The following is a 23,803-nucleotide window of genomic DNA, read 5'->3' as shown; positions in this document are numbered from 1 at the left end:
AGTTGTAAGCAGCTTAGTTGCTCAATTTTATTTTGTTGCTAACTGTGCTACTTCCTCCTAGGCAATGAAGCCCTCTTCTCACTGGAAACCGCATCAGATTACGTAAAGGATGAAAAGGCTTCTTTTTACGGCTTCAAGTGTTTTGCCATAGGATATGAATTTAGTCCTGGACCTGAAGAAGTAAGTACTGACATCTAGAGAAAATGGGCAGGGGCAGAAAGACTTCTGGAGACGGGAACGCCAAGAGAGCCTATGAATGGTGCTGTGATGGTCTGCCATCAAGCCATCGGAGTTGACAGCAGAGTCAGACAGTGAGGAGGTTGGGGAGGAACATGGGCCAGTCCTGGAGGCTGGGGAAGGCTTGGACGAGGGCTCTGCGTTGGAGGCAGAAAGGGGGCCAAGGCCATCTGGCCCTGATCAGGTGCTTATGGAGCTAGACAGCAGTGAGGCAGAGGAACAGCTGGAGCCTGTTCCCAGTGTGCGCATGCGCAGAGCTGCCAGAAGAAAAGAACAACTCAGAAATCAGGGTTGACTTGGGAGTAAAGTCACAGGTGGAAGGTGATTGGCCCCTCCCATAGGAGATAAAAGAGGAGCGAAAGGGGAGGAGGCTTTTGCAGGTCAATAGATTTGTTTCAGGATCTGTCCGTGAATCTCAGAGATTATGTGCCCAGCCTCTCCTTGCACAGCACTGTGTTTGGAAAATATTTATATGGCAGCTTTCCAAGGTAGATAAGGTCTGTGGTCATAAATATTCCTTTGAAAGACTGATTGCCAAGTCTTGCTGAATGTCAATGAGGGGAATTCACATTCGTTTAATAAAATGGGTTTTGTTGGGACCAGGACTCTGCCTCATGCATTTTGGGGAAGCCTAGATCAGAACAGGTGCTTTAGCAACTTGGGGACTCGTACTTTCAGAGCTTTGTAAGTCAGTGCCAGCATTTTGAAAGAAAAGCGAGACCTACTGTAGGAAAGAGAATTTCATTGAGGGACGCATCAGGATTATGTTTGACCTCGGGGTGGGGTGAGAGGCATGGCCAGGGTGGATTTGATGTCACTCAAGTCACTGAAGCTGCAGGGCAAGGTGTCCTTGACTCTCTAAGAAAGGAATGTTATTTAGACTATATATCTCCCATACTCCATATAACCCCCCCCTCCCATTTTCCCACAGTAGTAAATGTGGCGGGCCTGAAGGCCCAAATGTAAAAGATGGCTTCCAGGCGTGACGCTCAAGAACTGTGGGCCAGATCTGACCCATGAGGTGCTTAGATCTGTCCCGCAGGGCCACCCTGGAAACAACAAAGGACTGGCCGGTGGTGCCTACGGTGCTCTTCCAGCAAAAACAGGCTCCGAACTCCATTTTTGGCTAGAATGGCTTCCGGCAACTGTCTGTCAGCGAAAACTGAGTTCAGGAGGAACGTGTGGCCCTTATAAGCTTCGTTTTCAGTTGGGATGGCTCCCTGTAACCTCCTGCCAGGAAAAACAGAGCTCGGGCGTGCCACGCACGGCTCTCCCAAGCTCCGTTTTTGCAGCATAGGCACCACTGGCCAGTCCTTTGCTGTTTCCAGGGTGGCCCTGCGGGCCAGATCTAAGCACCTCACGGGTCAGATCTGGCCCACAGTTCTTGAGCGTCAGGCCTGGAAGCCATCTTTTACATTTGGGCCTTCAGGCCTGCCACATTTTCTACTGTGGGAAAATGGGAGGGGGGGGGTTATATGGAGTATGGGAGATATATAGTCTAAATAACATTCCTTTCTTAGAGAGTCAAGGACACCTTGCCCTGCAGTTTCAGTGGTGTGACTGGGAGGCATCTCCAGTTTTGGGCAATGTGATGGACATGTGGGTGCTGGGCAGGGACTTGAACTTTCACTTGGATGGGGAAAACCTGGAAACTTTCAGGTTCAAGTTTTCTCAGATGTGCCAATATGACATCTCTAATAAAATGGAACTTTGAGGAACTTCAGACCTTGGAGTCTTCTTTTGTTGGGGGGTCTTACTTGGAACCCTGACATTGAGTTTGACACCCCTGATCTAGGCCATCTTGTGTGAGGGACAGGCTTTCGGGTGGGCCTAAATTAAGAGTTTTTACCTCATCTCTTTTATTCGTTTCAAGGGTATCGTTCAGCTTGAGAAAGAGCTAGCCAACCTAGGAGGCGCCTGCGCTGCAGCTCTAATGAAAAAGGATCTGGTCCTTCCTATTGGTAGGTGATCCATTAAGGATCTGTTGGAGGGGGAGGGAGATTTGGCACGGGGCTTGGGGAATAGTAAGGCAAGAGTTGGGCCTGGATGTTAATAGAGCCCAATGTCCCTAAAGTTGCTGTGTGGGTGAGGAGATTTTGCAAGGCGTCTTGACTTGCTTCTTTTAATTGATCTTGATTCATGGGTTCATCCTGGTTTGCTGCCCAGAGTTCCATCAGTGAGATGAGCAACCATATAAATTAGTTAATCAATAAATTCTAAAAAATTATTAGGGGCATAGGAAAAGGGTCTGTATCCTTTCGGAATATATCTTGATGGCGTGTCATTATTTCCTATTTGTGAACAGGCAATGAATTGGAGGAAGATCTTGAGATGCTGGAAGAGGCGGCCTTGCAGGTAGACCAGATCTGTCCTTCCCCCTTGGATCGTGGGACTTCCCATGTCTGCTTCTCTTTCTAGACCCCATCCATACAAACAATTCTCTGTTCCTTTCAGAATCAAACTTGTATTTTTCTGTTATGCACACAAAGAGAATTTCTGGATACCGTGAAGTGATTAACCCTACCAGGGTTTGGGAGGGTGGCTGCATGAAGGGTATGGTCACTTCTTTGCAGAATGCCTCAAGGAAATAGCAACAATAGCGCTTAGACTTATATACCGCTTCGCAGTGCTTTTACAGCTCTTTAGTCTAAGCGGTTTGCAGGCTCAGCCTACACCCCAAACAAACTGGGTCTTTCTTTGACCGACCTCGGAAGGATGGAAGGCCGAGTCAACTTTTAGCCTGGTCAGGATCGAACTGTGTTAAAATATTCATGACTTGGGAGAGACATGGGAACAAGGTCAGCCAATGAATAGGCATAGCAACTAAGTCAGCCAATGGGAGCTTAAACAGATCTGAGTCTCTGCAGTTGAAAGAATCAACCTGCAATATAGCAATAGCACTTAGACTTATATACCGCTTCTCTGCACTTTACAGCCCTCTCTAAGTGGTTTACAGAGTCAGCATATTGCTGACTGGGTCCTCCATTTACTCACCTCGGAAAGATGGAAGCCTAAGTCAATATTGAGGCTGGTGAGATTTGAACTGCCGAATTGCAGTCAGCTGGCAGTCAGCAGAAGTAGCATGCAGTACTGCACTCTAACCACTGCGCCACCGTGGCTCATTCTGACTACTGTACAGCCCCCCTCCTCCCAAAAAGCACCCTTCAGATCGTTTTGAGCCCGTCTAAGGCCATTTCCAGACATCAGTATAAGGAATTTTAGAACACCTCCCCATGAAGAGTTGGCATTAAAATCATGCCAGCAGTGAAGTCATTGCAGTAGATTTTGTAACATTTATTTATTCAATTTTTTTGAAGTATGTCATCACTGTCAACAATTGCAGCAGCTTGGTTTCTTAGAAATAAAATATTGGGGGGAGGATATCACCCATAGTTGCATTTATTGTTGAAGTGATCTTGTTAGGAAAGGCAAGGGGTTGAAGGCTGCTTTCAGTAGGTAACATTGCTTTTCGTCTCTCCCAGGTGTGTAAATCTCACTCGGGCATCCTGGGTAAAGGGCTCGCCTTGTCTCACTCCCCGAGTATCTTGGAAGCCCTTGAAGGAACGCTGCCCTTGCAAGTTCAGAGCAATGAGCAGTCCTTCCTGGAGGATTTTATCTCCTGTATGCCGGGCTCCAGCGGTGGGAGACTTGCCAGGTACTGCAAGAGCTCGGTTTCATTCACAGCTACCCCTCTCTTGGGACGCCTTTAGGATGAATTAAGGGGAACCCTGTGGAGGGGTATCTCTCCTTCCTAGTTTCAGAGTTGGAAGGGACCTTGGAGATCTTCTAGCCCAACCCCCTTGCTCAGGCAGGAAACCCTACACCGCTTGAGACAAATGGTTATCCAACATCACTTTAAAAACTTTCAATGTTGGGGCGTTCCACAATTTAACTTAAAAACGTCAAATTAATGGAACACCCACAACTTCTGGAGGCAAGTTGATTAATTATTTAATAATTGTTTTAATTGGTCTGATTAATTGTTCTCACTGTCAGGAGGTTTCTCCTTAGTTCTAGTTCTTAGATTACTTTCCACCCATTGCTTCTTGTCCTACCCCAGGAGCTTTGTAGAATAGCTTGACTCCCTCTTCTTTGTGGTAGCCCCCGAGATATCAGAACATTGCTATCATGTCACCTCCTTCTTTTCATTAAACTAGACACACCCAGTTCTTGCAACCGTTCTTCATATGTTTTAGCCTCCAATCCCCTAATCATCTTTGTTGCTCTTCTCTGCACTCTTTCTGAAGAGTGAATAAAATACTATGTCCAAACATTCAATCCAGTGGATAAAGAGACTTCTAATAACATTACAATACATCAAAATCACCCCTCTTGAAATGATAGCCAAGCAATAATCTTGCAGATTCCAAAAACCTCTCAAAAAGATCTCCCATCAACACCTAAAAAAGTTATACTCAATTCCAGCAACCATTCTTTATATATTTTAGCCTCCAGTCTCACCTAATCAAGTCATGGGCAGATTGGCTGTGCCCTAAAACTTAAGAATGTTGGAAGCTTTTAAGAAATTGAGATCAGAACCAGTCATCTGGGTCTGTTAACACTTGGAAGGAAATTACTGTTTAAAATAGCATAAATGGTGACTAAACATCAAAAGACAGCAGCAAACAGTTTTACTGCAAAAGAAAAAAAATAAGCTATTGTATCTTGCTAGAAATTATGTGTTCTTTCTTTGGGATGAAAAGGTTTAATTTCCAATTTATAATGGGTCATTACAAAAAAAGAGGGGGCTGGCATGGTGGCCCAGCTGTTAAATTGCTGGACTTGTCGGCTGTGAAGCTGACAGCCCAGGTTCGAAGCCTGAGCTCCATGTGACGGGCAAGGTCCCATTCCTTGCTCCAGCTCCTGCCAACCTAGGAGTTTGAAAGCATGCAAATACGAGTAGATAAATAGGTAGCAGCATTCCATGAGCTTCAGCATATAGTCTTGTTGACCATAGAAACGTCTTCAGGCAACGCTGGCTCAATGGCCTTGAGCCGGAGATGAATACCTTGCTTCCCCGAAAATAAGACCTCCCCGGATAATAAGCCCAATTGGGCTTTTGAGCGCATGCGCTAAAATAAGTCCTCCCATGAAAATAAGCCCTCCCCAAAAATATTGCAGCACAGCAGCAACCATGAGGTGACCATGCTCATTGCCTCCTGTACCTCAAAAATAATAGGACCTCCTCAAAAATAAAGCCAAGCGCTTATTTCAGGGATCAAAAGAAAATAAGATCCAATGTTATTTTTGGAGAAACCCGGTACCATCCCCTAGAGCAGTGTTCCTCAACCTTGGCAACTTGAAGATGTCCGGACTTCAACTCCCAGAATTCCCCAGCCAGCATTCGCTGGCTGGGGAATTCTGGGAGTTGAAGTCCGGACATCTTCAAGTTGCCAAGGTTGAGGAACACTGCCCTAGAGTTAGCAACAACTAGCGGAGTAAAATCCACAGGGACTCCTTTTACTGTGTTTTTCCTCTGCGGAGTCCGCGGAGGCAAGAATTTGAAAGGAGTGCTAAAACGGTCTCCTCCATAGGTGGCTGCAACCAGATTCCTATGCGGATCCCCAGAAAACATCCTTGATCCTCAACAAAGACGACATCCGCTGTGGCTGGCCAACGATTGTCACCGTGCAAACCAAAGACCAATACGGTGAAGTGGTCCATGTGCCTAATATGAAGGTAGTTGGCTTATATGAACGACAAAGAAGCTTTCCAGCCTAAGGCCCTCTCAGAGAACGCAGCTGACGAATCTCCCCTGCGTGGAAATGATTTAACGGGATTACATCTATAGTTTTGTAAAACGGTTGCTGGTTTGAGACTGGCGCCTCTGTTCTAGAACTTGGAGCGTCGCTGGGATGTAGGAGCAATTTATATTTCAGCTGCATGATTCATAGCTGACTGTAGGATACTGTTGTGGCCTGCCAGTGGCCAGCAGAGCTGGCAGCAGATTCGGACAGTGACGAGGTTGGGGAGGAACATGGGCCAGTCCTGGAGTCTGGGGAAGGCTCTGATGAAGGCTCTGCATCGGAGGCAGAGAGGGGACCAGAGCCGTCTGACAGTTATCAGCTGCCTTCAGGGTCAGACATCAGTGAGGCAAACTAACAACTGGGGGCAGTTCCCAGTGTGTGCATGCGCAGAGTTGCCAGACAGAGGGAACAGCTAAAGAACAGGGGTTGACTTGGGATTAAAGTCACTGGTGGACGGCGAATGACCCCTCCCAAAGGGAATAAAGGAGGAGCAAAAGGGGAGGAGTGTTTGCAGGAGACAATTAGTTCATTCTTGCATTTTTGCCAAGTATTGCGACATCTGTAAGATATCGGCCTGGCCACTCTCCAAGCCTGATAAAGGTCGGTAATTGTGAACTATCTTGAAAGACTATGGGACTTTGCTGGAGAGGAATCCACTGTAAATTAAATAAAAGGGGTTTTATCGGGATGAGGACTCGGCTTCGTGCTGCTGGGGAAGCCTAAATCAGAACAGATACGCCATTTAGGGATTATCTAGAGTGCTTAAACAGCTCAGGATTTGTGGCTTACTTAGAATAACTTTATTGCCACTTTGAATGTACACTAATTGGCATACATTAAAATGAAATTGTGTTGCTTACAGCTCTCAAAAGGGTCACCACCTCCAGTGTACACTACATAAGATACACTGCATACATTAAGGAAAGTCTTCATTGCCCATTCCTTTTTAAATGTGCAAAGACGATTTAAACCCCCTGTGGCTTGCCTATGGCATGGGGGTTCATGTGTTTGAGAGATTTCCTGCATTCATTTTCCTGCCATTGGCTTTTCTTTCTGACATATCATCTTAGTAAGTCGAAGCAGTGAAAAGTCTGGTTCAACAAAGGCTTTTTTAGCCTTGCTACAAACCGAGAACAACAATTACATTTGCGAACGCTTTAGGGTGATTTGAAAAGGTAGTTTGAAGACCAAAACGTTCTTTGTATAATCCCTTGTCTGGGGTTTAGAATGACTTGCTGTTTTTAAGGCTGCCACCATCTCTCTTCTCTTTAATGAAATTTCCAGGTGGAAGTCAAAGCAATCCCAGTTTCCCAGAAGAAAACTTCTCTGCAGCAAGAACAGGCTAAGAAAACACAGCGGGCCCCCGGCAGCCCTGCGGGGGCCACTGCTTCTGGACCAGAACTGACCTTTGGGGGACTCCCTTCCCCCAAGCTGGAAGCATCCTATGAGCCTATGATTGTCAAAGAAGCACGCTACATTTCTATAACAATGATGAAGGTAGGTGGCACCATTTAGGCCACAACAATTTGAAATACAGAATGGAGGAATTTTACCGTGTTACCCCGAAAATAAGACAGGGTCTTTTGGCCGCCGAAATAAGCACATGGCCTTATTTTCGGGGTGTTCTTATTATTTTTGAGGTGCAGGAGGCAGCAAGCGTGGTCACCTCATGGCTGCTGCTGTGTTGCAATATTTTTGGGGAGGGCTTATTTTCAGGGGAGGGCTTATTTTAGCGCATGCGCTCAAAAGCCCAATTGGACTTATTATCCGGGGAGATCTTATTTTGGGGAAAACAGGGTAAAGGGTACAGGTAGTCCTTGACTTACGACTTCAATTGAGCCCCATGTTTTTGTTGCTAAATAAGACAGATATTAAGTGAGTTTTGCCCCATTTTATGAACTTTCTTGCCACAGTTATTAAGTGAATCGCCGAGTAACAGTGTTGTTATGTGGATTTGGCTTTCCCATAGACTTTGTCACAAGGTTTCAAAGGGGGATCATATGACCCTCCAGGACACTGCAACAGTCATAAGTATGAATCAGTTGCCAAACGTCTTTATTGTAATGATGTGACAATGGGGGTGATACAATGCTTGTAAGTGTGAAAAATAAGTCACTTTTTTCAGTGCTGTTGTAACTTCAGTCACTAAACAAGCTGTACATCAGCATGATTCTCTCTTTCTGTTTGTCTTTCTGTCTTAAGTGCTTTTATAAAAAAAACCAGCCTAGATTCAAAATTGTGCTGCTGACTTACCAGTCCTCCTTGAGCAAGTGAATGTACAATTAAATTATTTGCTTCCATCCATTCTCTATTGCTTTCCATGTCTTTTAGTTGAGGCCGAGGATGCCAAACTCATTGAGGACCTCATCAGGGTTGTGTTTGATCTCAGGAGGCTGGGGCGAGTGTGGCCAGATCGGCATTGCTTTCGGGGGCACTTGTGGTTGCCTGAGCACACTGCCAGCCAAAATGAGCTCCCAAGCTCCATTTTTGGCTGCGATGCCCTCTGGCAACTCTCTTTGCTGGCAGAGGATTGCCAGAGTCTGTTGCAACTGAAAACGGAGCTCGGGAGCCCATTTTGGCTGGCAGAGGCACCATGGGCTGGTCCTTTACTATATCCAGTGTGGCCCCATGGGCCAGGTCTAAATACACCGGATCCGCCCAGGGGCCTTGAGTTTCACATTCCTGGTTTAGCCAGTTTCTTGAGACTCTTCAGTGGTTGATAAGGGGTAGGAGAAAGTCTCGCCATCTCACAAACAGATTAGTACAAATGCACAGGCTAAGTAGAAGCCGCAGTCTCCCTATGGGGAGAGAGCAAGTTTTGCCTTGTGGGGTCAAACCAGTTTGGGGAGGTCTGGAGAGACAAAGTGGCTGTTATTCCAAGTTGCTAACATAACAGTAGGAGTTTGACAACACCCTTTGCTTTTCAGGTATATGAAAATTATTCTTTTGAGGAGTTACGTTTTGCTTCACCAACACCTAAGAGGTAACAGTTTTGTATGATCTTTAAACCTAAAGAAAGTAGTGTTACCCATTAGCTAGTTAGCAGAATTGTTTTCATCTTTATATGTTAGCAACAATTCCAGGGAAAATCGGATGGATGGATGGATGGATGGATGGATGGATGGATGGATGGATGGATGGATGGATTCAAGCAAGCAGGCAAGCAAGCAAGCAAAGAAGAGGAAAAAAGAGATAAAACATAGTTACCCTTTCATGTATGGGAAATATATTTGAACATGTTCAGTCACTGGGTTTCTCTGTATATGAATTGTTAAATTTGTGTGACTGTTTGCAGTGATTCTAGTTCAATGGCTCTATACAAAACGTAGTGTTTTATCAAACTACAGTAGTGGCCAAAATTGTGGAAACCTTTTGGGAAAAGTACAGTATTTTTGATGTTTGATGGCTAGTAACACCACTTTTTTTGCAGTAGTGCCCTAAAATTATATATCAGTGGAAGGATAATTTAATGAAGACTGTAATGCAATAAATTTTATGAAGGATTTGCTATTAGAATGGCAGTTATAAAGAAGAAAAGTGAAACACGTGGAAAAAACGAGATACACAAAAATTATCACCATGTCAGTTAACACTTAGTTGGGTAACTTTTACCATGAATTACAGCCTTACAATGTCTTCCCGTGGAGTGAACCAAGTCTTTTAGTTCTGCAGCTGTTATAATGTGAAACCAAGATTGAATGATTGCTTCTATTAATTGGATTTTATTGCTGGCTATATTTGGCTATAGCTTTTCATAGAATACATATTATTGAACAAACTTTGTTGCATTACATTCTTGATTAAATTATCTTTCCATATATATTATTGTGTGTAAATGCCATCCACAGATTCTCCCAAGCTAAAAAATACTCTAGCTGGGAGCGTTTGGAAGAAAGCAACCACCTGGAGGATATCCAGATGTGGGAAGGCAAAGAAAGATGGAAGCAAAATTGAGATACACAAAATGTTTGATTGATGTTGAGCGGTGAAATGCTGAGGATAAGGAAGGCTCTAATTCAGTGGTAGTCAATCTGATCCCTACCGCCCACTAGTGGGCGTTCCAGCTTTCATGGTGGGTGGTAGAGGTTTTGTCCGATACTGAAGCACTTTCCTTTTTTTAAAAAATTTAATTGACTTTTTTTAAAAAATGTCTTTGCATTATTTAAAAACATTTTCATTAGGTTTTCATAAAATCACCATTACTGTGGAACCGGTGGGCGGTTAGAAAATTTTACTACTAACGAGATACAAAAGTGGGCGGTAGGTATAAAAAGGTTGACTACCCCTACTCTAATTAATTGCTCTTAATTTTTGGTTCCTGAAAATAAGTGCAATTGTGCTGGATTTTCTAAGCACCCACAAGACCCGAATTAGTGAAGGTAGAATTGTGGTGATGTGTTGTGATTCCCATATTTGTTTTTGGCTTTTTTTTTTCCTAGACCAAGTGAAAATATGTTGATAAGAGTAAATAACGATGGTACTTACTGTGCTAACTGGACGCCAGGAGCAGTTGGTCTCTACACTATACATGTTACCATTGATGGCATTGAAATAGGTATGTTTGAATAGAAATTTGTCCTCTTTATAAAATAGTATTAGTTGGTTATAGCTGCATGCCAAACCCTGGATAGAGAAGATCTGTTTTCATAAGCATGAGAGGGACCAGGCTTTGGAGGAAGCCTATGCTGAGTTTCTGTGCTTTCTGTCTCAAATAGAAAAGCAAATAGAATTGCTGAGAAGCAGGCATAACAACTACAGTTGTTTCCCCCTTAGTAGCAGGGGTGAAATTCAGCTTTTACTTGAGCTAGTTTAGAGAGATTTCTCTATAGTGGGAACTCTGTTTTCTTCTCAAAAATCTGGATTTGGGTCAGAGGTGGTATTCAGCAGGTTCTGACCAGTTCTGGAGAGCCGAGGTGGCACAGTGGTTAGGGTGCAGTACTGCAGGCCACTTCAGCTGACTGTTATCTGCAGTTCGGCGGTTCTAATCTCACCGGCTCAAGGTTGACTCAGCCTTCCATCCTTCCGAGGTGGGTAAAATGAGGACCCAGACTATGGGGGCGATATGCTGACTCTGTAAATTGCTTAGAGAGGGCTGAAAGCCCTATGAAGCGGTATATAAGTCTAACTGCTATAACCGATAGTGGAAATTTTGAGTAATTCGAAGAACAGGCAAATAACACCTCTGACTGGCCCCAGTGGGGTGGGAATGGAGATTTGCAATATCCTTCCCCCAGGAGTGTGGAGGGAATTGGGGATTTTGCAGTATCCTTCCCCTGCCCACCACCAAGCCACGCCCACAGAACCGGTAGTTTAAAAAAGTGCATTTCACCACTACTTAGTAGTCATCGGGAAGTGCAATGAGTATACCACAAATGATGAGTACCAAATAAATTTTTCCCCCATAAGAAATAATGTAGCGAGTCACAAGGCAGCCGACACCAACAAGTTCTACCTTGTGAGTTGAGTGCCGAACAAACGATGAGTACCGGGACAAAAATGTTCATGTCAAAATGCACCGAGTACCAGATTTGATGAGTTTTGTAGCAGTTGAGTACTGAGCAGTGGTGGGATTCAAATAATTTACCAACCAGTTCTCTGCCCTAATGACCAGCTGGGTAGGCGGGGCTCGGTGGTCATGTGATCATGTGAGCGTGACCAAGTCAATGTCACTCAGGTTGATGGGCACTTCGCCTTAGTTCTTACAATGGTAATAAGGGTTAACCGGAGAGGCAGTTTCTGTAAGCAGGGCAATAAAGATTAGGCTAGAAACAACACCAGAATGTTTCCTTCCTGCCTTCCTTACAGGATTAGCCCTGTAAAGTGGGAAAAAACAAAAGATTTCTTCCAACAACCGGTTCTCTGAATTGCTTAGAAAGTTACCAACCGGTTCTCCCGAATAGGTGCGAACTGGCTGAATCCCGCCACTGATACTGAGCTACCACTATAGTTTCCTTGATTATGAATGAGGAAGACCTACTGACCAAGCCCTTCCTTTACTGGAGTGAATTTCCTCAGCCCCACCTCTGTCTCTGTATGTTCAGAGAGCAGCTCAGACTTACTTGGTTCACAGCCAAACTGCTAACACCAAAGTTGTTTGCTTCAAATGACAACTAAGCTGGTGGTGTATCTTTCCCTGTTTCCCCTTATGGGTTTTGAGAATTTGCGGTTTATCAATCAGCCTTTGAAATTCTGGGTCAGGAGAATGAAGGCATTTATTCTTCCATTTTGCATTTTGCTGCACGGAATGATTCCTGAAAGAAACCGAGGCACCTTGTAAAGTGGTAAAGTTCACCATTTCCTGAACGCATTTGCAGCAGGTTCTGTGATAGAGGATACCCTCTCAAGAAGACACAGGATTTCAAAGGTTGAAATGAGCTCTGGCACTTAGATCATTAGATATGAGTACTCCAAGGTCCTTGACAGAGAGAGGGCCGTCTACAAGGTCGTGTCCACCCGGCTTGTATTTTGTGTTCTGATTTTTTATTTTGCCAATGTGTTAAGACAGAGCATTTGTTTCCATGTAATTCTGTCTGGCCAAGCATGGAAAGGTAAAATTATTCGCCACCGTTTCCCTTTTTACCTTCCTACATCACAGTGATTTCCTTCACTTGCAGATGCTGGTTTGGAAGTTAAAGTGAAAGATCCTCCAAAAGGGATGATCCCACCAGGAACCCAGTTGATAAAACCAAAAGTTGAACCTTTGCCAAACAAGGTATATGAAGGACAACGATTTGACACCACCTAACCCAATTTCATCTTTAAAGGAATGCCAGTTCAGTGGTCAGAGGAGCCAAGGAAAGGAGCCTTAGTCCCATCCTGTGGGTTTTGAAGGCTGCTTGTCCTCAAGCACCCTGCCCAAAGAGCCACAACCCCTCAAGCAATGCATCAACCAGCTACATGGATCTTTGGTTGACTCCCAGGACACTTCTGTCCTGTGGCTGCAAGATGGAGAAACGCCACTCAAAAAGAACAGAAGAAAATGAAGTATATTCCTGAGCTGTGGGATGATGTCCAGGCATTTGGTGTTTTGCTTTGCGCCCATGTGTTTTGATCTGATCTGAAGAGTCCTTGGTGCTCTCTGAGCTGGGTTGTTTTCTTGCAGATGTTTCATTAATCAAACTAGGTCACATTATCATCTTATGATCCCTTGGGAGACAGGAAGGAAGAGCTTTACTTCTGCAGAGTTTGTACAAATGTTGAAATGGCCTTTTTACCCTGATCCTGAGTTTTAATATGGTGCTGTAATTTTCCCATAATATCTTACGGGGTACCAGCCATCTCTTGATTTTTCCACTCACTCCAGGCAAATACATTTTTCTAGTTCTTCATCAGAATAAATGCACACAAAAAAATAGGTTACTTGGGGAGTGTATGCCTACTCTAGATAGGCTTCTCCATAAAAAAGCCCATTGAAATTGGTCTTTGGATGTCCCGTTTGTTATTTCTCTGTTATCTCTGTGGCCCACGCTTATTGAACAATCCCCTCTGACAGACCATTCCATGCTGGAATCTTCTAAAGTAATTTCTAGGGATCAAATCAAGCAGGGATCAAACTCTGCTGCGCATAAGCCAGAAGTCTTCAGCATATTCTATTTTAAAGAGGGATCTAACCCCTGACCCAGTGTGAGAGAGATGCCATTACAGCTCTCTTCCATTCTCTTCCATTCTCTTCCCTGCTCCTCGCCTCTTCTCCTCTTCTCTCCTCCCTTCCCTTCTCCTCTCCTCCCCTCCCTTCCCTTCTCCTCTCCTTTCCTCTACTTCCTCTCCTCTCTTCTCCCCTCCCCTCCTCTTTTCTCTTTGTCATCCAAAAAGAGACAATTTGAATTTGAATTTGAATTTGAATTTATTAAAATTTATAGGCCGCCCTTTTCCCTGAGGGGACTCAGGGCGGCTTACAATCACAAGGGAGGGAAGTGCAACATCAAAAAACAAAACAAAATGTGAACAAAGAAAAAAATAGTAAAACACAACTTTCGTTCAACAATCAAACACTCGGGCGGGTGAATTAGGAACCTATCCCCAGGCCTGCTGGGAGAGCCAGATCTTGAGTTGACATTTTTAGTGGACATTTTGAGCAGCTATTAAGGGAAATAGTTGTTGAACTATGCAGATTTTATCCCCCGAAATTGGTTCTGTGTAACATTGCTGGTGTCAAGAACTGTTTTTGTTTAGGTTTCGGGGTCCTTAATTCTCCCTGGGCTTTTTGCAGGTTCGCAAATTTGTGGCCAAGGACAGTGCTGGCTTGCGAATCCGTAGCCACCCGTCTCTTCAGAGTGAACAGATTGGCCTAGTTAAAGTCAATGGATCCATTACTTTTATTGATGAGGTAACCTCTAAGAATCTTGGAAGATAACTGTAACGAAGGCTGGTTGTCTTTGGCATCCATGGCCATCATCCCAAATCTCCTTTGGCTAATCCTACCTAACATCTGGATGGATGGCCCTCAAAGCCATCCGAGACTTTTGTTGATCTTGCCCCAGATCTGCTGTTCAAGTGAAAATAATCTGAGTTCCCACAAAATACAGCAACGTCTTGGAGATGCTTGGCCATTGTAGCCCAATTAATGAGCATAAATCACTCAGATTGTGTTATTAACCAGCCACATTGCTTTAAATTCTTCCGAGGCGCTACTTTATTTATGTTGGACAAACTAAGGTAGAGATTTTTGTTTAATTGAGTGTGATGTTCCAAAGTTTCTGTTACTCATTCAAACATATTACTCATTTCTGCTTTGTGTCAACTAGTTTTTTGGGGGGGAAATCACAGGAAATTTGAAAGTTTAATAGCTAATTTTGTCCAGCCAACTTTTCCCTGTAAAATGCATACTACGTTTAAATCATTTATTCATCTGGATCCCAGTGTCTCTTTTAATCTTGAAGTTTCCAGTCATCCTTACGTGGTGAATATTGATTTTAACTGCTCATCAGTGTAATTCAGGCTTTTGGTGGCAATGCATTACTGTTTTCAGAAATAAGAAATATGCTGATCTATGATAGAATAAAGATTTGATTGATTGATTGATTGATTGAAATTGGAAAGTACCTGTTGTGGCCCACCAATGGCCGGAGCTGGCAGCAGATTTAGACAATGAAGAGGTTGGGGAGGAACATGGGCCAGTCATGGAGTCTGGGGAAAGCTCTAATGAGGGCTCTATGTCGGAGGCAGAGAGGAGGCCAGAGTCATATGCCAGTTATCAGCTGCCTTCAGAGTCAGACATCAGTGAGGCAGACGAACAGCTGGAGTCTGTTCCCAGTGTGCGTATGTGCAGAGTTGCCAGACAAAGGGAACAGCTAAAGAACAGGGGTCGACTTGGGAGTAAGGCCACAGGTGGACGATGAATGGCTTCTCCCAGAGGAAATGAAAGAGGAGCAAAGGGGAGTGGAGTTTTCAGGAGACAATTAGTTCGCTTAATTTGCCTGTGACCCTCCAAGACTTCTGCCAAGTTTTGCAAATATCGGCCTGGCAGCTCTCCAAGCCAGATAAGGTGTGTGACGTTAAATCCTCCCTTGAAAGACTTTGCTGGATGTGAATGAGCAGAATTCACAGTCAATTAATAAAAGGTCTTTTTGTCGGGACCAGAAGTTGCTTCGTGCTCTTGGGAAGCCTAGATCAGAACAGTACCTGCTATTTCAAAACAAGATTTCATATCACAATTGCTATGTAATCATTTAAATTTCAAACATTTTTATATAATAGCCTTTATTGTCATTGTACATCATGTATGCAGTGAAATTGGTTTAGCCTCTACTGGTGTAATCCATAACAGAAAATACAAGACAACATGAATAGTATAGAGATTTTTTATTGCAACCAGAAATGTAACCTCTTTCCTGAATGTTTTAAAATCTTATTTGGATTTTTAAAAAAGTCCAAAGCTGGAACTGTTAGGTGTCATAATATTTTTATTTCTGTATCAAATTTATAAGGCTGCCCACCTCATGAAAAATGTCCAAGAGTCGATTAAATATATATATATGTATGTGTGTGTGTGTGTGTGTGTGTGTGTGTGTGTATATATATATATATATATATATATATATGAAACGTATGTAATTCTTTGGTTATTCGGGTTTTCTCCCGCGTAAAATTGGAAGCGTCTTGGCGACGTTTCGACGAAGTCTCATTTGTCATCTTCAGGCTTGTTTGCTTGACTTGGTGCTTCCAGGAGCAAATTGCAAATTGCTCCTGGAAGCACCAAGCCGAGCAAACAAGCCTGAAAATGACAAATGAGACTTCGTCAAAACATCGCCAAGACACTTCCAATTTTACACGGGAGAAAACCCAAATAACCAAAGACCTACACACTAACACCCGCGAAAACCTCAGAAAACAAATATGAAATGTAATATATACTTGTTTTTTCAGCCGAATTCTTAAAACCTCAATTTTGATCCATTTATTGTTTTTTGTACAAGTCATTTATCTTGGGTCCTTCTTCCCAGATCCACAATGATGATGGGGTGTGGTTACGACTGAACGAGGAGACGATACGGAAATACGTTCCAAATCTGAATGGTTATAGCGAAGCTTGGTGCCTTTCCTTTAATCAGCATCTTGGCAAGAGTCTGTTGGTCCCCGTTGATGTAAGTAAATGGCATCCCTAAAGAAACCTTAATACTTAGGGTTGGTTTACTCCCACTATCAATTGGCAACTTCCATCCATTTTGGTATGAAAAGTAATTAAGACTTAGAGCAGTTGAGAATAGAGGAAAAAAAATAAAGAACTCCTGCAATTAATTCTGCATCACTCTTATGGATGCAGGAGCTACACATAAATCTTTGCCTTGTGCTAGTTAGGGCTACGGTGTGATCTGCATCATACATTTGATCAACCCACACCATGAATTCGGCTTAGCTGGGCAGGGAGATGGCTTCCAAGAAAGTGGGCAGCACTGAAAATAGTTATTGCTTTTCTTAGTTGGCTTCTGGACTTAAGCTTTCTTTAAAGCAATGAAATATTGTGAGCCTTAATGGTGCAGTGGTTAAAGTGCAGTACTGCAGGCTACTTCTGCTGACTGCCAGCTGCTTGCAATTCGGCAGTTCAAACCTCACTAGCCTCAAGGTTGACTCAGCCTTCCATCCTCCCGAGGTGGGTAAAATGAGGACCCAGATTGTTAGGGGCAATAAGCTAACTCTGTAAACTGCTTAGAGAGAGCTGTAAAGCACTGTGAAACAGTATCTAAGTCTTAAGTCCTAATGCTGTTACTATTTTAATTAATAAGCAGAAGTGAGAAACGGGAGGATATCTCCAGATCCTGGAAAAATCCCCCCCCCCCCAAGAAATTTAAAAGAATGTGGTGCTGAGACTAATGAACAGATGCTCAAGGTAGCTAGATGCCTCTAAAGCCAAAGGGCTTGCAATTAATATAACACTAGTTAGAGATTTTTGTGTTGTAGCCTGGTTAGGTAGGGCTTGCTTACAGCATCCAAACAGGGTGTGGAGGAGAGTTTGTTTGCCGGAGCTCGATTGGAGGGACTGAGCACGAATTTCAATGCTGCAAGCGCACCAACAAGGAATGAGAAAGAGTTGGCTATTCGGGACTGTTCCCCCCGCTATATTGAATAGAGAGAAATAGGACTGGCTTCTCGGGAGAAAGGAAAGCAGGTGATAAAACTGATGGGAACAAGGTTCCAGAAATGCACATTGCTTAATCGGATTCATTTTGAGAATCAGGTTTTCAGTTAATTTGTCGTCCTCCTTTTTGTATTTATCATTTTTGTGGACCTCTTAAAAGAGGATATCCCTCTCAGGTTGTGGGAAATGCCAGGTTTTCAAGGGAGGGGGTGGTGGTGGGAGAGGAAGGTGCTAAAAGCCCCAGGAAAGGAATCAGTCACAAATTGGGGGCCTCTTCCTTATCTAGCTCAGAAAACCTGGTAGAGGGTTGACTTTGAAACCATAATTGAATCCAGAAAATACTTTCTGCAGCGGGTTTTGTAAAAGTGTGAAATACTTATTTTTAGATATAATTAAGGTACGTGTGGGTTTGTTTGATTTTTGTTTGGTTGGGTTATTTTAGCAAAAAAAAAACTTTGGTGATCTAATGCAGTGTTTCTCAACCTTGGTAACTTGAAGATGTCCGGACTTCAACTCCCAGAATTCCCCAGCCAGCATTCGCTGCTGGGGAATTCTGGGAGTTGAAGTCCAGATATCTTCAAGTTGCTAAGGTTGAGAAACACTGATCTAATGAATGCTATGATAACTTAGAAACGGGTGATTCTGCAGGTTGGCTGTTTTAAAGACTAATATGATTAAAATCTCATTTCTGAGAATGCTAAGAGAATGTGCAACTTAAAAATTATAAAATTCTAGAGTTTGGTCTATACTTCAATTCTGTTTTATTTTAGTTACTTTTTTTCCCTCGTGAAAATTAAACATGGCAGGCAAATATTGAAAGAGTGTTCTGACCTGGGAGCTGTTGTACTGTAGATGGCCCTGCTTAGAAAAGTTGCTATGCTAATATTGAGCAAACAAATGCATTCATTTTGAATATTCAGTTGACACGCTACTTCCTCACTTAATGTACCATTTTCATCCTTTTCTTTGCAAAATCCATCTATCACAAATATTCGTTTAAATCTGCAGTGCAACCTCTTATTCAGTTTAAAGAATCTGACTTTTTAAAAAAAATGTAGACAATTTCTTTTTTAATGAGTTCATTTTTGATGTGGACCAACGTGGCTTCCCCCTCTTTTGCTGTCCCCTCCGAGCAAAGGCAGCATCTTCCACCACCTGATTTGTAAATGAGGGACAAGAGGCCTTTGAAACCCCTGTGACCTAAAACCTTTCACTTTGGAAAACATTTCTGCAGCTCTGTGTTTTCCAACAAATGGTGTTAAAAATAGCTTTGTCAAAATACAGCAGATAATATCATCAAAACCGGTGAGCGTATGCATCATCAGGCAGTAAAACACATTTTAAAAAACCCATCTTGGGTGGGTTTTATCTATCTTAGCTGTTTCACTTGAAAACAGACATTTCCCATTACAAATTGGTGGCAGAACATCCAGTTTTTAAACCCTGGTTTCCCAAGCCTCGTGCAATAAAGTGGCAGACTGACTTTTCATATCACTTTCATCTGACCTGTGATAAGTCTGGTCCTCTCCTTCAACAAGAGGAAATCCTCCTGCACCAAAATCAGGCAGCTGCCTGAAGGGCTTATCCTGTTTGGTGAATGGCATGACACACTACATTAGCCTGTAGAAGAGCGGGCAGCCTAAACCGTTCGTTTTATCAGAGGTTTTCCTCCTGCGGATACCTTGAGGAACGTACTCGGCTAACAAAAGTTCCATATATTTTTTTTTTTTTGAAAAACAAGCAAATAAAGAGCGTGGTTATAAGGGTGCAGAAATAGAGGGGGGGGGAAACCAAAACATTGTATTTGTCTCTTGATTTCTTCTGCTGTTGTTGAACGTTGTTGAATTGATACCTGTCTGTCTTAAACTTTACATAGAGTATCTTTAATGCTAGCCAAGGAGACAGGGATTTGGACTTGTATCCGTGGACTTCTAAACCTTTTCCCCCTCAGGTGAGCCTTCTGAAACTTTCTGCACTTCTCTCTTCCACTGTAGTTGAGACGAAGAATGAGACATCCGTCTGGGGGATGTCAAACTCTTTGCCCTTAGGAATCCCCTTCGGTTGGACACCTGCTGAGGAGAGACTCACGCGGTGCATGCTTATGCTTAGTTTAGATTGGTTAGGTTTCTTGTACCTTTGTACCTTTTGTCCTGAAGGAATTGAGATGCACCCCAGAGCATTGGGTTGGATTTCTGGGTGAGCCTTCAAAGACCAAAAGTAAAGAACAGTGTTGCACTTCTTCTTTTAGTAACCAAGTCAGCTCCCATTGGAATTCTGTAGGAGGTCTTTGTTTGATGTCAGATTCCCAGATAAGTCCTTGCCTGTCCCAGTCCATTGCCTGTACCACCTCCTGTCCCTTCCAGATTCTGCATTCGTATGCAAATGCTTTTTTTCCCAGCTCGGAGGGTTGTATTTTTAGTCTTCCGCTAGTGTGTGTTTTTCCGTGGCACGACAAAACCGTGGTCCACTAAAGCGCGCCCGATTAAAGCGCGTCGCTGACGTCATCAGCAGCGCGACAACAACGACCGTGGAGAAAAAAGGGCGCTTTAAAAAGCGCTTTTAAAGCAAGCCGATTCACATAAAGGTAAGGGTTAGGGTTAGGGTTAGGGTTAGGTTAAGGGTTAGGGTTAGGGTTACGTTAAGCGTTAGGGTTAGGTTTAGGGTTAGGTTAAGGGTTAGCGTTAGGTTAAGGGTTAGGTTTAGGGTTAGGTTGAGGGTTAGGTTTAGGGTTAGGTTAAGGGTTAGGTTTAGGGTTAGATTTCGGGGGGTTAGGTTTAGGTTTACGTGTTAATTTTAGCTTTACCGCTCACAGCGTGCTTTTTTCATCACACTGTGATGACGTCAGGTACGCGGTTTCGTCGAGCGCGCTTTAGTCGACCGCGGTTTTGTGGTGGAACCGTTTTTTTCAAAATGATGGATGAGTGTTTGCTTTATTCACAGCAGATGTTTAGGTACAGAAGTAATTCAGGATTGATAAGGAATCGCAAAGGTGTTTTTTTTTCCCCAAGATGCAGCTGGACTTTCCTTGTTTCTCTTTGAAGGCGTTTTGTTTCTCATCCAATTTCTTCATCTGAAAAAGCTTCTTGGGTGAGAAGCAAAACATCTTCAAAGAAAAACAAGAGCTGCCTCATGAAAAAAAAAATAGCACCTTTGGGGCAACCATGACCTGGATGACTATGAACCTCCATAGACGTTTGATAAGGAAATTAACACGTGTGATCGTCTTTTAGAGCGGACCTTAGTTGCGGCAGCTTATAAGAGGGTAGAGCTGAAAACTACAAGGGCATTATTAACAGGCTGTTCTGGTTTTGTTTTGTTCTGTTTTGTTGTGTTCCAAAATTTCCAGGAGTCTAGATCTAATGCAGAGGACTTTTTCAAAGACCCCAACTCACCCTGTCCTCAGGAAGCAGTCATGCAGGAGCCCGATGCGCCATTCCTTCGTGGTGGGCCTGGACTGTATAAGGTAGTGAAGACCGGCCCGTCAGGTCACAACGTCCGAAGCTGTCCCAACCTTAGAGGCATCCCCATTGGAATGTTAGTCCTGGGGAACAGAGTCAAGGCAGTGGGCGAGGTAGGACTCCTGGAACTTCCCTTCTTACCTTCATAGATACTGGCTTGCAAATCAGATGTCCTTAAGCTAAAACTGCTCTCTTCCCCAGCCTTTGCTTTTCCTCCCTTGGGGTTGCCAAGGGGTCAACTTTTGTAGATGGTTGTCTACAATTTAATTCATCTGCTGTTTTTTTTCTCACGTATTTCATTTTAGAATAGAGTTCATTCATAAAAACAAATCAGCAAGTTGTTCTCTTGCAAACTTCGCTAATGAACTACTGGTGGGGGTGCCGCAAAAATTGTCTGACTTCTTGGAATCAGTGTTCCACTTTTGCATGCTTCGGTCTTCTTTTCTTGCAACGGGTGTGAGGATGTAGTGTGTCATGCTATTTCTCCCCCCCCCCCCCCAAAGAACATCCAAAGGACGTATAATAGCACTTTGGGACTGTGGAATACCTACGGCTTACCTTTTCAGCCTTTCTCTGTTTTCGAGCTTTCAAAAAATGAAATGAAATGAAATCAGACATGCCACAGAACTTTCTAAATGACCCGATTCTTCTTATTTTTCTTCTTCTGAACCTACTTCAGTGTAATCTGTTCAAAATACTGATCTCAAGCTTTCTGTAAATGCATGCCATTTTTTTTTAAAAAAAATTCTTCTTCATTCTTTGGAAATTAACTGGGGAAACATGGCTGTATGTTGCTTTTCTCTGACTGGAGAAGAAGGCTCCTTTTCATGTGCGGAATCGTATTGCTGCCTCTCGTGACCCAGAGCAAGAAGCGAATTAAATCCTGACCTCCTTCTTCCTATATCTGTGCACGCCAGGTGACCAATTCGGAAGGGACCTGGGTGCGGATGGACAAAAACAGCATGGTCGAATTCTGCGAAAGCGACGAAGGGGAGGCCTGGTCTTTGGCTAGAGACAGAGGCGGGAACCAGTATCTGCGTCACGAAGATGGCAAGTGCCACCATTTTTTTGCAAAGCTGTCTCCTTCAAGGGCTTTAGAGCTAAGCACACAACACCAAGAGCGGACCAGAGTCTGTCTGTCTTGATTGGTTGGTTGGTTGAATTTATATTGCTGCTTATTTGCACATGGCAACTCAAGGCGCCTCATAGAATATAAAACACAACATAAAAACAATAAAATTAATAAAAGAAGTGTCCTATAATAAATTAATATATTAGCTATTCTTCACTACTCTATAACAATAAGGCTCTATGCATGTGTCTAGCATTACGGCAGTGGTGGGATATGACCGATATGTCCCAGTACGGGCGTACCGGTGCCTGTTGGGAGCACCAAGTACCGTTCCGGTATGGTGCTCTAAACCAAGCTTGGGATATTATTATATTTTTTTCCATTTTTTGGCTTATTTCTTTGTTTAAACAGAGCAAGTTCTTGTTGATCAGAACGGCCAGACTCCTCCACCGAGCCCTTTCTCGCTGCAAGCTTTCCACAGAGGGACAGCCTGCAGTAATGAGCAAGGATTTGACTATGGACTTGGAAACCACAAAGGTAAAAAACCTGCCCCGGGATATTTGCTTTGCGCCTACTTCAACTAGCAAGCGGTCTTTCTTGCGGGCTTGTCTGCTGCATTAATACACTCTCTGCGTTTTTAAAATTAGACAAGAAATGTGTGAGGATGATGACCGTGACTCTAGCTAGGTCACACTCTAGCTCAGTGGTAGTCAACCTGGTCCCTACCGCCCACTAGTTGGCGTTCCAGCTTTCATGGTGGGCGGTAGGGGTTTGCTGTAACTCTGCTTTATGAATTTGATAAAGTAAAGTTACTTCCCTACTTTATAAATCACCATTACTGTGGAACCGGTGGGCGGTTAGAACATTTTACTACTAACAGAGATACAAAAGTGGACGGTAGCAGTGGTGGGTTTCAAAAATTGTTGGAACCTACTCTGTGGGTGTGGCCTCCTTTGTGGGAGTGGCTTGCCACCCATGTGACCGGATATGAAATTATAAAATAGTACTTAGGTCGGTCCAAGTAGCTATTCAGAAACTCTGGCATTGAAGCATGCAAGTCTTAAAGCTGTCAAGTTACAAGATCCTTGCCAGTGGTGGGTTTCAAAAATTTTTGGAACCTCTTCTGTAGGTGTGGCCTGCTTTCCGGGTCCACTGGTGGAACCTCTTCTAACCGGTTCGGTAGATTTGACGAACCGGTTCTACCGAATAGGTGCGAACTGGTAGGAACCCATCTCTGGCCGGTAGGTATAAAAAGGTTGACTACCCCTGCTCTAGCTGGTCACGGTTGATGCTGAAAGTTGAGCAACAACACTGGAACTGGTTAGTATTCGGATGGAAGGCTAGCAGGAGAAGTCAGGGCTCTAGATTAGAACTAGAAATAAGCCCCTCCTAGAACTTCACGCTGAAACCCACATGAAGGTGTCCCTGAGTTACTAGGAACTTGAGCTTGACTGTAAGAAGAGTTTTCGCCTTCTTTGAAAAACATATTTATTCCGATGGATCTTTAATTGTAAAATAACGAACCATAATTCAATTCTGCCCTCAACTATAGGGTAATCCTGACTGGTCTCTTTGTCACCTCAACCTATTGCACAGGATTGTTTTTAATGGAGAACCGAAAGGAGGAAGTATTTTATGTTCTGCCTCCAGCTTCTTCAGGAGAGAGAGATTATTGATTTGAGCAATGTGAAAATAAATAGCTTTGATTCCAATG

At 43.5% G+C, this 23,803-nt stretch overlaps 1 protein-coding gene across 10 annotated transcripts in view; it reads left to right on the top strand.

Moving 5' to 3' along the window:
- The window catches only part of MYCBP2 (MYC binding protein 2), a 144,914-nt gene that overhangs the window by 67,079 nt on the left and 54,032 nt on the right, over positions 1–23,803 (top strand). For 6 of the 10 annotated variants that reach the window (XM_087726881.1, XM_087726880.1, XM_087726879.1 and 3 more), the window contains exons 41-55: positions 62–180; positions 2,111–2,198; positions 2,543–2,592; positions 3,720–3,892; positions 5,772–5,916; positions 7,269–7,481; positions 8,912–8,967; positions 10,424–10,539; positions 12,599–12,696; positions 14,194–14,310; positions 16,427–16,567; positions 19,436–19,510; positions 20,906–21,130; positions 21,935–22,067; positions 22,501–22,626. In XM_087726881.1, the coding sequence (XP_087583007.1) occupies positions 62–180; positions 2,111–2,198; positions 2,543–2,592; positions 3,720–3,892; positions 5,772–5,916; positions 7,269–7,481; positions 8,912–8,967; positions 10,424–10,539; positions 12,599–12,696; positions 14,194–14,310; positions 16,427–16,567; positions 19,436–19,510; positions 20,906–21,130; positions 21,935–22,067; positions 22,501–22,626 (1,875 nt within the window). The remainder of the gene's footprint in view (positions 1–61; positions 181–2,110; positions 2,199–2,542; positions 2,593–3,719; positions 3,893–5,771; positions 5,917–7,268; positions 7,482–8,911; positions 8,968–10,423; positions 10,540–12,598; positions 12,697–14,193; positions 14,311–16,426; positions 16,568–19,435; positions 19,511–20,905; positions 21,131–21,934; positions 22,068–22,500; positions 22,627–23,803) is intronic. The other 4 variants (XM_087726882.1, XM_087726886.1, XM_087726884.1 and 1 more) reach the window with 3 other exon arrangements.

Source organism: Thamnophis sirtalis, unplaced genomic scaffold (genome assembly GCF_051295495.1).
Source record: "Thamnophis sirtalis isolate CommonGarterSnake01/CBP01778 unplaced genomic scaffold, rThaSir2_p1.2 scaffold_12, whole genome shotgun sequence".
Taxonomy (NCBI): Eukaryota; Metazoa; Chordata; class Lepidosauria; order Squamata; family Natricidae; genus Thamnophis; species Thamnophis sirtalis.
The sequence above is the reverse complement of the archived record's forward strand: the minus strand, read 5'-3'. Positions and strand labels throughout refer to the sequence as shown.